Here is a 13,817-nt window from a genome sequence, read left to right as displayed (position 1 = left end):
CGTCAACTTTTAATAACAAAAGTTTGCACAATATGTCTTGAAACTTTATGACAAACAATATGACATAAAATAGCTTTTTTTTGTGCAAATTAAATTATGGATGAATATTATTATCTCTGGTAATGCAATAAGTCTAGAAATGTATATTTGAATACATTATGAAGAATGTTGGAAGTTTTCGAAATGTGCACATGTAGATTGACAACCTGCATAATTAATACAAAGTACTCCTTCTTCAAGCTGTTGTTATTATTTATTTAGAATATGGGAAGAGTTTTGAAAAAGTATGGCCTACCAGTTGATAAAAAAAAGAAAAATAATAACCAAAAATCTGGGAGTTAAATAACAATTTTGGGAAAAAGGAATTTGGGTGTCATCACATTTTATTGGATTAGATACAAGCAGTTATACTATGGCGAGGAAAAAAATTAACATAAATTCCACTCTGCATCTAGCTAGGACATGGGCAAAATACAGAGTTACTATCGATCTTCATTTCTACTCCGAGTTCAACAATGATTTTCCCCAGGGGCGTCTACAGGAGTAGACTGGAGGGGCTGTAGCCCCCCCCCCACCAACACTAAATTAAAGAATTATCTTTTTACCAGAAAATGTAAAAATTCAATTTTTTTTTCGAAAAATGTTATATTTGAAATTTAATTTTGGATTTTTTTGTTAACAGCTGTGGGTTTTTGAAACTTTTTTCAAACTTTTTAAAATTTAATTTATGTTCACAAAAGTCTTAATTCAGTAGTAATATAAGTTGTGTTGTTTCGGTTTTTTCGGTCCAGTTCAGTCAAAGGACCTGCCCTGAGGACTGTATGTCCATTGAATTTTTCTTGAAATGTTCATGGTACATTAAGCCAAATAAGATATGTATTAAGAGCATTGTACATATTTTTAAATATTTATAAATATTTTTGTAATCTGCAGTGGATTTTAAAAAAAAAAAAAAATTGAGAATTACTTTGGATTTTTGAACTTAAAAGAGAATAACTGTTAATTTTGAATTTTTTTCCAAAAAAATTTAACTATTCAAATTTAAAAAAATCAAATCAAATCAAAAACCAAGCCTCCCTCCCCAAAAAATATATAAGCCTTCAAACGCCCCTGACATATTTCAAAAAATATTCCTGTTTCATTATCATGCAAAATAATACAAACATATATTTTCACTTAAATATATCAGTAACTCCATTATATATATTGTAATTTAAAAAAAAAAGAAAAACACCCAGAATTTTCGTCACGAGGGATGGATTTTACCTTCTTTAAGGACCAACTTGACGGACTGAACTGGACCGTAGTCCTAAATAATGACCAACACAACCTTAACCAAAAATCACGCTCCCGCCTTCTGATCGTGCTCTACAGAAATCCCAACTCTAGAAATAACATGAACAAAAGTAAATAGGTTTTCCCACACCTTTTGATCTATTTCTGTAAGCTTTAAAAAAGTAATATTAGTGAAAAAATATTATAGGTATCATCATAATAAAAATATTATTATCCTATTTGTAGAATTACATTTTATGAAGATAGATTACGGAGTTCATGCATAATAAAAGCAGCTATCAAGGTATATAAAATTAAAGTATTCATAAACATATGCTTACAGTGTTACAAGGGATAATAAAAAGAAACATATATAATTTTTTGATCTCAGCTACACACATATCAGGGGTGTCCACAGGATTATATATATATATTTTTTGGTTTTTGGAAATTTTTTGAAAAAAAAAAATCCAAATATGTTTTCATTTACAAAAAATTAAATTATTTAGAAAGAAAAATCAAATAATAACTTTTATGGAAACAAAATTACAATATTAATTTTTTTTGGAATTTTTCTCAAAATCCATAGACACTCAGAGAAAATTAATTTTCTTCGAAAAAAAAAAAAAAAAAATCTAGAGCTTTTCACAAAACATTTAATATTTTGGAATTTTTTTTTCATTTAAATCTACAGTTATTCACAAAAAATTAATTTTTTTGGAAAGAATATTCAAATTTTAACTTTTTTAAAAATTTTTCAAAATCCATAGATACTCACAAAAAAATATTTTTTTAGAAACAAATTTCAAAAATGTAATTCTAGATATTAATTTTGTGGAAAAAAAATCAAATCACAGCTAATCACAAAAAATTAAATATTTTGGAATAAAAATTCAAAAATCCATTGTTATTCACAAAAAAATTAAATTTTTTTGAAAAATAAATTCAAATAATAAATATTTTGTCTACTGCATAATTGGCTCGAATAACAAAACAAATTTATAGTAAAAAGCAAAAATTTCTTAATTTAGGTAGGGGGCTACAGCCTCTCCAGCCAACCCCCTGCATATAATTTTTTTTTCTCTTTTGGGGAAGGATATCAGGTGCCGATTTGAGCTTAAATTATATTCCATTACTTGAGCGTACTCTCAGAATGGTTAAGTCTAAACAATGGGGGTGTCAACAAGGTAATTCAAAATAATCCAAGAGATGGCGCGTCATACTAATATTTATCCAACAGTGTTTTTTAATTACTTTTACTTTGAGTGGAATAATATAAGTTTGTTGATTTAAAGGATGATATGTCTTATTGGAATAGTAATCTCAAGCTCTTTTTTTTATAAATATGTTCCTTTAGTGCGTTGCAACTGATTAAAGTATAAAAGTAAACATTATAATTATAGTATTGCTTCATATGACCTAGGAATTATTCTTGAATTTCATATACATTAATTTGATTTCCTTCTCAAGGAACGAGCGCGACGCTAACCTAGGCACACTTTGTTCAAGATAATAAATTCTACCGAGCACATTGTCCATTGAGCTACGTCGTTCTATTATTTTATTTTATTTTAATTTTCCCTTAATTGGTCAGATGGAGTTGACTTGATTAGTATAAGTAAACATTACAGCTACGTTGAAAACATAAAGGCGCCGCTACAATGATTTTTACGATCGAATTAAGTAGTTTTACCATATGGTTCGTTTTCAAACTAGTTATTCAATGAATTTTTATTGATTTGAATACTATTAGTTTATTCAATTTTCATAAATTTTCATGGATTTAAAGTTAGAGGATGATATATTTAACTTATGATTAAAAATCCCAGCTACATTGCTGTACAGCAAATTAATAAACTTTGTAATTTATCATTATTGTGTCATTAGTATTCTGTTTTCAAATTGTTGTTCTCGATATGTTGGATATTTTTTTAACTTCCAAGACTCTCTGGTTAATCTGAGGAATATTTGAATATATCTGAGGTGAATTATAGTATTTTATCTATTATGTGTCCAAATTTTACTATTATAAACTTAATGGCAATAGTCTTAATTTCAAGTGAAAGATAAATTATTAAGTCTGAATAAGTATGTGTTGTTATGACGATGTTTTCAAATTTGATGCACCATCTAGTGGTCTTTAAACTAACTAAACAAATAATCATGCAAGGTATGTTGATTGCGGACGATAAAAAATTCTAAATTTTGCCAAGAAAAATTGCAATTACTCCGTCTATATCCAACCAAGAAAGGTAATTTTAGCATTATTACATTTCTCAGCTAAAATTAAATAATAGTTATTATATAAAAAAAAAATGCACAAATATGTTTTTTTGTTAACATACCTACATTATATTATTACATTTACTCCGTCTGACGTAAGAATTGTCTTTGAAGTCCATATACATAGAGTATATACCCTTCTCTGGGAAAGACCGATGCGCGAACCTACCTAAATCTTTTTCACCATTCATCAGTCCTTAGGACCGATTATTCGGTTCTTCAGTCCTACATATTTTTTATTTTCTTTACTCTCGGCTAGGATTGAAGAAAATAAAAACGAAGAAATGGATGAAAGTATCATACTTGAGTAATATACATACATTCTAGCCACACACCTGATACTTTAAACTTTATGTATCCCGTATGTTTAGTAGAGGTTAAGACTAAAACTTCAACAGCTGTAATGACGTATTTATTCACTACGTCATTTCAGCTATTGTAATTACCCTAAAAGACTGTTAAGAAAAGAATGAATTATGGGTTGAACGTATAATATCTAGCCACACACTTCCTACTTTAAACTTCTGGTATCTCGTCTCTTTAGAAGAGGTTAAGAATAAAACTTCATCAGCTGTAATGACGTAGTTAGTGACTACGTCATTTCATCTGTTATAGTTACCATAAACGACTGTTAAGGGCCTGTCTTAGGACTGATAAAATTAGTCAGGATCAGACTTGATAGGTCTTATTAGTTTTTCTGACCAATCCAATACTATCTCCAAGTAATTGAAAAAATTGTCTTTCACCTGTTTCCCGGTCACTCCTGCAGTAGTAAAAAGGAATTATGTTCAGTTATAGTATTTTATTTGATCGTGGTAGTATTTCAATAAGTCTTTCATCTTAGAATGTGTTCGAATACAGTAGAAGGTAATTAGAATACCGAATACAGTCGCACTTCCATTTAGAAGTTAATTTTTTTTAATGTTCCTTTAATTGGTTAGATGAAGTTGCACTGATTAAGTATAGGTAAACATTATAGTATTACAATTACTCCATTTAGCCTAGGAATCTTTTGGTGAAATCCATATACATATAGTACATTTCTTTCTCTAGCAATCACTGGGGCGCTAACGTACACACATCAAGTTCAAGAGAATAACTCTGGAGCGTGCTGTCCATCAGCTATGGCAATAAATTTTTTTCCAAAACTGTCAGCGAGTTTAGGGTGCACGTGTACAGTAAAACTGAGACACCTGAAAGACTTGAGTTATCTGGACAAAGTTTGAAGCCTCCTGGATCCTTTTAAATTTGTAAAAAAAGTGATTTTTGAGTTGAAAATGGTTATTTTTAAGCGGTTTGAGCCGTGACAAAAATATAATTTTTTCTTATTGATGGGGTCAAATTATATTAGTTTTACTAAAACGGCCAAATTTGGCTACGCAGGCGGAGCACCTTTTGCTAGTAACTTGTTCAATCGTTTGAAATAAGCCCTTAGACTCTTAGTACACAGCTCAGCCACTCTTATGAGTTCAAAATTGTAATTGATATACTTTTTAGTATTTGGTTTACAAAACAAAATTGTGCAACTTGTTTAATCATTTAAGGTGTCTAAAATGTTCGATTAAATTGAGGATTCTGTAACTGTAGGAGAGGTGGCGGCTATCCCGTCAATGTAAAAGCGTCTAAAAAATCTAACTTGGTAAAACCTAATTTAAAGTTATATTATTTCTATAATAAAATTAATTAATTTGTTCGTTTAATTGATCAGATAGAGTTACACTGATTCAGAAAAAAATAAATCTCGAGCCCAAAAAGATTTTGAAAACCACAAGTATGCCTTCAGTTGCAAGCGGCTGAGAACCCCTGGTCTAATGTGCCGTAGAAGGTTATGAACAACATATTTTTAAATATGTATGACCCCGTCTCATCAAGATTAAAACCTATAGTGAAGTTGATTGAACTTACTTTCATATGATACATCATGAGTTCGTTGGAAAGCTTACTCCGATGTTGTGCATCTGCAACTTTTTTGTACATGAGGCTATGCATGATAGATAGACCACAATAGGCTGAGAAAGCATTTGCAATTTCCTCGTCAAAACGAGTGAAATAAGCTCCTGGACTCTTATTACAGAGCTCAGCCACTCCTATGACTTGAGACTCATCTTTGATGGGGAAGCAGAGAATGTTCCTATCAAAAAACTTGGTCAATTCACCACAATGAATATATAGTATTAAAGTTGTAAATTCTAAGCATTTTTTTTTTTTTTAGTATTTGGTGTTTTTTTATATATTGTAACATATTATTCTTTATTAACCACTCAGAAAAGTCAAAGAGTAAAACTGAGGATTTTTTGGGGAGTTATAAGTAGTGTTGTGTCAGTATCAGTCATTGGGACCGGTCGTTAAACCATCGGTCTTTCGAACTGTCATTACTATAACAGATTTAAATAAAGAAGTACAGTTGAGTGAAGTCATCAAGGACCGAACTTTATAAGTTTTGGGACTGAACTGTACCGGACCGAACCTGAAATGGACGGTACTCCAGTCTTCAGTCCTAAATAAGAACCGAAACCACACTAGTTCTAAGTGTAACCCTTTCTTGTACTAAGATTATATTTCAAAATCGACAACAATTACTAAATACTGCCTTAGATTTTTGTTTATTTCCTCCATCTCACAACTACTATAAACCTATTTAATTAAATGTAATGACAGCCAAGGTAGTAAAAAAAACAGTTGGGCCTGTGCAGGGTGGCCTGCATCCAGCCCGTTTGGCTATGTAATGCCGTATCTTAAATACTCTATGTACACAAGTAATTTTGGGTTCACAGTAGGAGAATACCTAGTGATGTCAATCGTGTGTATTTTTTAGGTGTGCCGTTTTATTGGAATTGGTCTTCGGAAGAATGAATTTTCTTTTCCTTAGCAGTTGTCATTATTATTTAATTCCCGAATAGTGAAATTTATTTCCTATATAGATTCAATTCATATTCAAAACCTGATTGAACATTCATGTGTGCTCATATAATAAGCAGAGTTATAATTATAATGGTCTCAGAGTAAAATTGGGATCGAAATCCGATTAATTCTAACTAATGTTCTTGTTTATTTCCTTCGCTCTTACTTTATGACAGTTGATTGTAGCTGAACTCCTGAAAAAAGTCTTCTAATGGTAAAGGTTAATTTTCAGTTTCTTTTTTAACATGCCCATTATATACACGATATTTGTAAACGTCTCATACGTCTAATAGACATGGAACACAAATATTACGGGTGATTTTGAAGTAAAATATATTTTTAAAATATAAATTTCGCAATATTTCAGTTCCTGTAAAGTTCAGAAATGTTCTTTTTAACAAAACTGTCATTTCAAAGAGTGGAACACAATTTCAATTCCAGAACCAATCAATCTATTTAACATATATATAAAAAGCGCTTTGTGACCTTGTTTCTAATGGGATAAACAGTATTGTATTGGATTTTCGTTTGAATCTAAGACAGTCAAATACATAATATAATATATATTTTGTATGTATTCTGGGCTAATTAATTTTTTACAATGTAAGTACTAAAAAAAAAAAAAATTGACTAGCAATGTTGGCTAGTAGCTAATTTTAATGACCGTCGAGCTCCGAAAAGTGCTTAGAATTTACAACTCCATATTTTCTACATAGGTACATAAAAATCAATAAATAACTACCCACTCACTTTGTTTTAAAACCCGTGTTTTTGTCAATGCCATTATAGAATAGGGGATGATTTTGAGCATCACGGATGTTCAGAGTTTCCCCACTCTGGGCAACATAACCAGCAATCCCTTCATTTAATGGGATCCGAACCTCTCTTCCAACCTGATATAAACAAAAAAAAGAGGACAAATCATTTTAACACTACCTGCCTATACGAGGGTAGTATGAAAAGTTTCTGACATCAACGCAAAGATAGCATTTCAACATTAAAAAAAAAATGAAGATTTTTTTTTTTCATAAAAAAACTCACATCAAACCCCTTGAGCAACTGCATATAACAACTATTCTTCCAAAGTTCTAAAAATTTTTTGATGAGTAACTATTAACAGATGGTGACTAGCTTTATTTTACGGGTGCTGCCATCTTCATCTTGAGGTCAGAAACTTTTTTTGACCACACTCATACTATGTACAAGAGGGCCTGCGAATGATAAGGGATGCAACCAAAATATTAATCGATTTTCAGGATTCTCTCCCCCATATTCACCCGTATTCGTGAAACATTCAATTACATGATCAACCTTTTTTTAATTCAAAAGCTTACAAAAATGAGATGGTGAGACTTATATTTGCTATACATAAACCAACAAACATTTAAATCCTCAACACTACCATATAAGCTTCTAAAGTATGTCAAGCTTTTGAAAGGTAGTTCATTGATATCTATTTGCAAGTGCTAAAAGACGGAGTAAAAAACTACTAACTCCAGAACTATAAAAGTGTAATAGTCAAAGAAAAAGATACACCTAGTGGGTGTTTTAAAATACCATTGATTAATCGACACTAGGCTATATAACACATAGTTGCAAAATGCACTTGTTAGCTTGAAAATATTATTTTGCCTACGAAAAAATATTCCTCATAAGGTAACACAATTTTCCCTCGGTACCCTTGAATTCACGGAGGTTTCATAGTTAGTTACAGAGTAACATTCGCAGTATCCTCAGTGTCTCTATCAATTAAGAAAGAACACTCATAGTCACTTAATTTGGAAAGAATTGATAATTGTATCACTATATAGCATAAAGCTATGAGTCAACATAGCTCTGTTCTCTAATTGCGCATAACTCGCTATATACCAACAAAGTATTTACTGGGAAGCATAGGATTTAAACAAAATTCTTATATGTATAAATTATTCAATCGCATTTTTGGGGCATGACAACATAAGATATTATCAAATTTTTGATAAAAACGTCTAAGAGTAAACCTTCAAGATGCCCGAGCCAGAACTTAAGTGACAATACACAAGCATCTCAAAGAAAATATATTTTCGTTAAAACTTACAAAAACTTTAACTTCCATTTTTCGAAACTATTTAATTGTTGTCTATATTCCCTTTATCATTCGTAGGCTCTCACATATTGATATGCAGCACAATTACATATTATGCACTCGTAATAATCATACTTCTTCATGTCTACTTTGGCACCCAGGGATGTCTCCATCAAAGACTTTGGCGACCAACTCCTGGTTCGTATTGTCTACTAAGAAGAGGGAACATTTTTCTGCGCGAGTCAAATTACGAGCCTCATCCATTATTTGTCGTAGAAGCACGGATACATCATCTAACACAAGAAAAAAAGAAAAAAAATGGAAACTTCATACGAAAGAACAATCGTGATTTCTGGAGAAAAAACATTATAAATGGGCCCTTTTAATTTGAAAGAAACACAATAAAAATAGATAGTTCTTGATAATTTTCCCTCGAACATTTTCGCCTTTAGGAAAGTTTGCCGCAAGACATGCTCCTCGCCTTTCTATGTTCTTTTATTATATGTTCGAATTTTACATTAAGTTGAAACATTCCTTTTTATCAATTGAACTTCGTTCATTTCTTCAAGCCTCAATTAAGTTTATGACTATGACTAATGTGCTATTATTCAATGAGTCATTTCAAAATAAACTCAAGATCCCGGATCCCTGACTCCTTTGTCCAATTAAAAACTATTCCGTCTTTACTTCCTCAATATTTTTAATTTTTTTTCTTCGTCTGATCGATTGCTGAGGTACAACAGTAAGACTACAGCGAAAATGTTCACGGCAAAAAGACCAGTCTTTATTAAAATACTTACCAAGATGTGTAAAGAGCTTTCGAGCGACATGTAAAAGAGATTGACATTGATTTCTAAGTCTTTTTTCTTCCTCATAAATGGTTTTTGTTTCTAAAATAGATAAAGCAACTCTGAAAATAAGATAAAAAAGAGAGATTTATATTAAACATTCTACCATTTTCCTCATTTTATGTGAATTTGAGTAGATTTGCCCAGCGTTGCCTGGGGCATTAATAAATTAAAATCAACTCTGAACTCTTCAGCTTCATATAAAAAAAAAATGAAGACTGTAAAATATTAGAATTATTGTCGCAGCACCTTTTTTTCAGGGTTTAGGGAATAAAATATCCAAGTTCAGTCTGTTGAACTGTTGTTTGCTCAACTTTCTAGAAATGGTCAAAAATCCTTTCTCTTATCCTCTCTTTTTTTCCCCTCTAAACCAACATGCAGCAAGAATAATTCTTCGAATTCAACGGTCTTTATTTTTCGTTTTTTTTTGTTTGTTAGTCAAAAAATTTGTTTCTACAAAAATCCTATTTTAAGGCTGCCATGCCCAGAACCGTCTCTGGAGCTTTAAGAAGCTAAATGAAAAATTTCAGCAATATCCATTCATTGGTTTGGCCTGTGATTCCTGGGCACACACACATTCGTATTTAATATTTATTTCATCTAAGTAATAGAGCATAAGCAAGATAAAAACATCAATGACCGCTAGATGGCGCAGACGTACAAAGTTGTCGTAATAAACAAGAATTATCCTCAGGGTATCTAAACAAATTAGTAATAAGTAAACAACACTCACACCCTATTCTTGTGAAAGTTTTCATTAGCAATGTTCTGCTCTTTTTATTAGTCAATGTTAATATTCTTTTTTATAACAGTTCCCCCATTCATGGAGACTAAAATAAACTCTACAGAAAAGTTCTAGAAAAATAAACCTTTATTTTCCTCATCCTCTCAATTCCTTGCCAAAAGAATCATATGAAATATATTGTAAAAAAGAAGGGAGTGACAATAACTAGGGTTGTCAATCCTATTTTTTAAATTTCGAGTTTGGTTGTTGCTGTTTACAGTATTTTTTTATTTTAAAGAAGAGGACATGCATGTATAAAGTTATCGCTAATATGTGAGCTCATGGAAAGTCGAAGAGTAATGCTGAGGATCTATTATGGAGTTATAATTGTGGGTCCCTGTCGGACTCAGAGTAGATTTGAGGATCGTAATCTACTGCTTGATCAGAGTGGTACTAGTTTTTATTTCTTTTATCTTACAGCAACTCAGAGCCTATCTAACGACTCATCATGCTAGAAAATCTGCTCTTTTTCCAAATAACCTTCAAATTGTCTGGGTTACCACATTCATTTTCAATTTTTTTTGAAAGGATCATTAATTTTCTTATGAAATTCAAGTATTATCTTACTTTCATAAAGCCTTAATATTTTATAAAAAGAAAACTATTTGTGGTAAATTTTATGAATTAAATAGAGTTAATAAGTTCAGTATTGAGCAAGACATTTGCATTTGAGGTCCAAGAGTGTATGTGAGGCAATTTAATTTACATAAACTGCAAATACTTTTAAAAGATGATGTTCACCTTGATTTCTGATACGGTTGAAATTGTCTACTTACACTAAGTTCATATTCTGATCCACGTCATTTTTAGGGATCAAATTTTGTAGAAAAACATTAGAGTTATATTCTCCCTGCACTCTACAAAAAGTCCCATTCAAAGTCATTTTTGATCGAGATTGAGTGGAAGAACGTCACCTAGTACCGTTCTCCCTATTGATAAACAATAGCAATATAATTGTAGAAAATATGAGCTCCTGATATTCAAAAAAGTTAAAACCATCAATGTCACATGGTAATTATAACATTTTGAAGAATATTTTTTAGAAAACATGTTAATAGATTACCTACAGGCAACCATTATCATATAATTGAAGTAAACTCCTATCCAACCACGTATCTAGTAAGGAAGTATGAAGGAGTACATCCAATATCAATCTTATCTTCTACTTTGAGTCCAACAGGGACTTATATTAATAGCTTCCAAACAAATCCTCATTGTTACTATCCATCTTTCATGAGCACATGCACTAGTGATTACTTTATACTTAAGTTTTCTCTCTGGAAAAATTCAATACACAGAATAATGATACCTTTGGAAAATACAAACATGTCTCAGATTGCCAACTAGAAACAATCCCAGACGCTATTTAGGTCATATTTTCTACAACTCCACCAACAAAACAAACTGTTTCAAAGTTATTTTATTAATTTAAATATGATCTCATTTGGAGCATACACAAATACTAAATATGTGTACATAAATAATATATATTTTTTAGAACTTCCCACAGAATAAATATTTATATTTTATACTCAAACCCACTGATAAAATAATTTTTTTAAGGCAAACAAAAATGAATTAAAGCAAATTGATCCTTTAGTTTCTCTTTTTATTTGAAGGTCATGTCAAACATGCAAGTTTCAATTTAGACTATAGGTGAGTTCACTGTTGAACGTCCGAACAAACATTTTTTCTTTCTTTTTTATCGATATCAATCTGTGTGTGAATCACATCCAAACTAATGTATGGATTTAAAAAAAAAAAAAAATCATATAGGTTTTTAAAGCTCAAGAGATGGTTCTGGAATTTTTTTTTCCCCTTCAAGGCTATGGTGGTCTATATATAGTGTTTTTCTAATGACGAACTCTTATACATACAACCCACTATTTCATATAAAACAAAAAATAAAGAAAATAAAACTTTAAGAAATATTATCGCTGCGTGATGGTCTGTATCTTTCCGCACTTTTTTAAAAGGAGATTATAAGGTTTAGAGAAGAAAAAAGGAAGAGTGAATCAGACAAAGGATTCTAGAAACTAATATGAAAGATGAGGAAACGATAGTTTCCCTTGAATATTTTTTCCTTTAAAAAAAGTGTGTTAAGATGCAAACCAACATCCAAGGAGAATCATCTTAGAATTTGACCGTCTTTTTATTTATATACGAAGCAGAAGAGTTCAGAATTAAGTTCAATTTCATAATACCAGGCAAACCTACTCTTGTTAAAAAAGTGACTGGTATCTCAAAAACAAACTATATGAATAAGCACGTTTTCTATATTTATTGAAAATCAAAAAAGTAATGGGCAAAAAAAGAAATCTGTCAAAATTTGTCGGGAGATCCGTTTGCATTTAAATTTTATAAATAAAAATGCATGTTTACCTGAAATATCTATTATTTTCTGAATAATTTTAATTTGTTTTTCACTATTTTTCCATCAAACGTAAATTTTGTCAAGTTTTTCAATTCAAAGGAAGAAATGACACACAACAAGGTATTTTGGGTATAAATATTAAAACTAAAAATAAAGTATTTTCAATTTCCAGACATTTTAATTATTGCAATATTTGCAAAAAATAAATAGTTATAGAGGTTTATTTTTTCGATTACAGTATTCTTAATAACTTTTTTGGTTTTGCAAGTAAGAAGAAGAAAACTTGGTCCTTTAGTATGCTAATAAATGTTATTAACTACTTTTTATGCAAAAGTAGTGGAAAACAGTTTTTCGCGAATTTCTCCAGCAATTTCGATTTTGCAATTTTTTGACGAAAATAAAAGATGGACTTATCATCTAGATAAACTTGTTCATCCAAATATGTTGATATATTATTTGAAGTTTATAACAATTTAAAAAAAAATTCATAATTATACATTTCATATAGTATACAGTTTTTATTATTATAACACATTAATAAGAATACCCTTACGCTCGCCCTACAAACGCCGGCTAACACTTTGTCAATTATATTTATAATAATATGTTTTTAATTTGTTAACAAATAAGTAGTTTGAGAAGACTGCTTATTTGCTCGGGGTAAGAAATGCTTGAAGTTGGCTGTCTTACGATTACCTAGAGATGCAACTTTTGTAACAGCGGATAGTAAGACATACAGTTGACATTTTTGTAAGGAAAAAAAAGATCAAAGGAGAAGGGGGAGCAAGGCATATGATAATATTGATTAAACTCTTTTCTTCATCATACACCTGCCTGTTGTATGATGTTGGTGCAGGGGGGAGAAAATGAATTATATATTTAAAGAGAAGAGCTTTCTATATTAAAATATCATCTTTAGGTCAGGAAAACTATCATAATTATATTGAAACACAATTAATTTTATTATTCATTTTAACAAAAAAAATCCCAAGGATGGGCAAAATTCTTACTTCAAAGGAGAAGTTAACCGACAAATTTTATTAAATAATATACAGAAAAGAAGAAAAAGTACAGGTAACAACAATATTTATTTCTTTTCAAATCACTAAACCTAGTTTTTTCTTTTCACAAATCCCTTCTTTAATTATTATTATTATTATCCATATGTAGTAATTTTAAAATTTTCCAAAATGTTCTATGAAATGAAGTGCAAAACAAGGTGAAAATACGCATGTATAAGCATATCAGTGACTCCAACCTTAGGATAAAGAAGAATGGATCAAGATG

At 30.5% G+C, this 13,817-nt stretch overlaps 1 protein-coding gene across 1 annotated transcript in view; it reads right to left on the bottom strand.

Moving 5' to 3' along the window:
* Nucleotides 1-13,817, bottom strand: part of LOC121122608 (cGMP-dependent 3',5'-cyclic phosphodiesterase) — a 101,205-nt gene that overhangs the window by 14,476 nt on the left and 72,912 nt on the right. Inside the window, exons 5-8 of the mRNA XM_040717638.2 lie at nt 9,325-9,434; nt 8,660-8,817; nt 7,210-7,352; nt 5,464-5,689 (exon numbers count right to left, since the gene is read on the bottom strand). Coding sequence (XP_040573572.1) covers nt 5,464-5,689; nt 7,210-7,352; nt 8,660-8,817; nt 9,325-9,434 — 637 coding nt within the window. The remainder of the gene's footprint in view (nt 1-5,463; nt 5,690-7,209; nt 7,353-8,659; nt 8,818-9,324; nt 9,435-13,817) is intronic.

This window comes from Lepeophtheirus salmonis, chromosome 8 (genome assembly GCF_016086655.4).
Source record: "Lepeophtheirus salmonis chromosome 8, UVic_Lsal_1.4, whole genome shotgun sequence".
Classification (NCBI taxonomy): Eukaryota; Metazoa; Arthropoda; class Copepoda; order Siphonostomatoida; family Caligidae; genus Lepeophtheirus; species Lepeophtheirus salmonis.
This window is presented reverse-complemented; position numbering and strand designations above follow the sequence as displayed.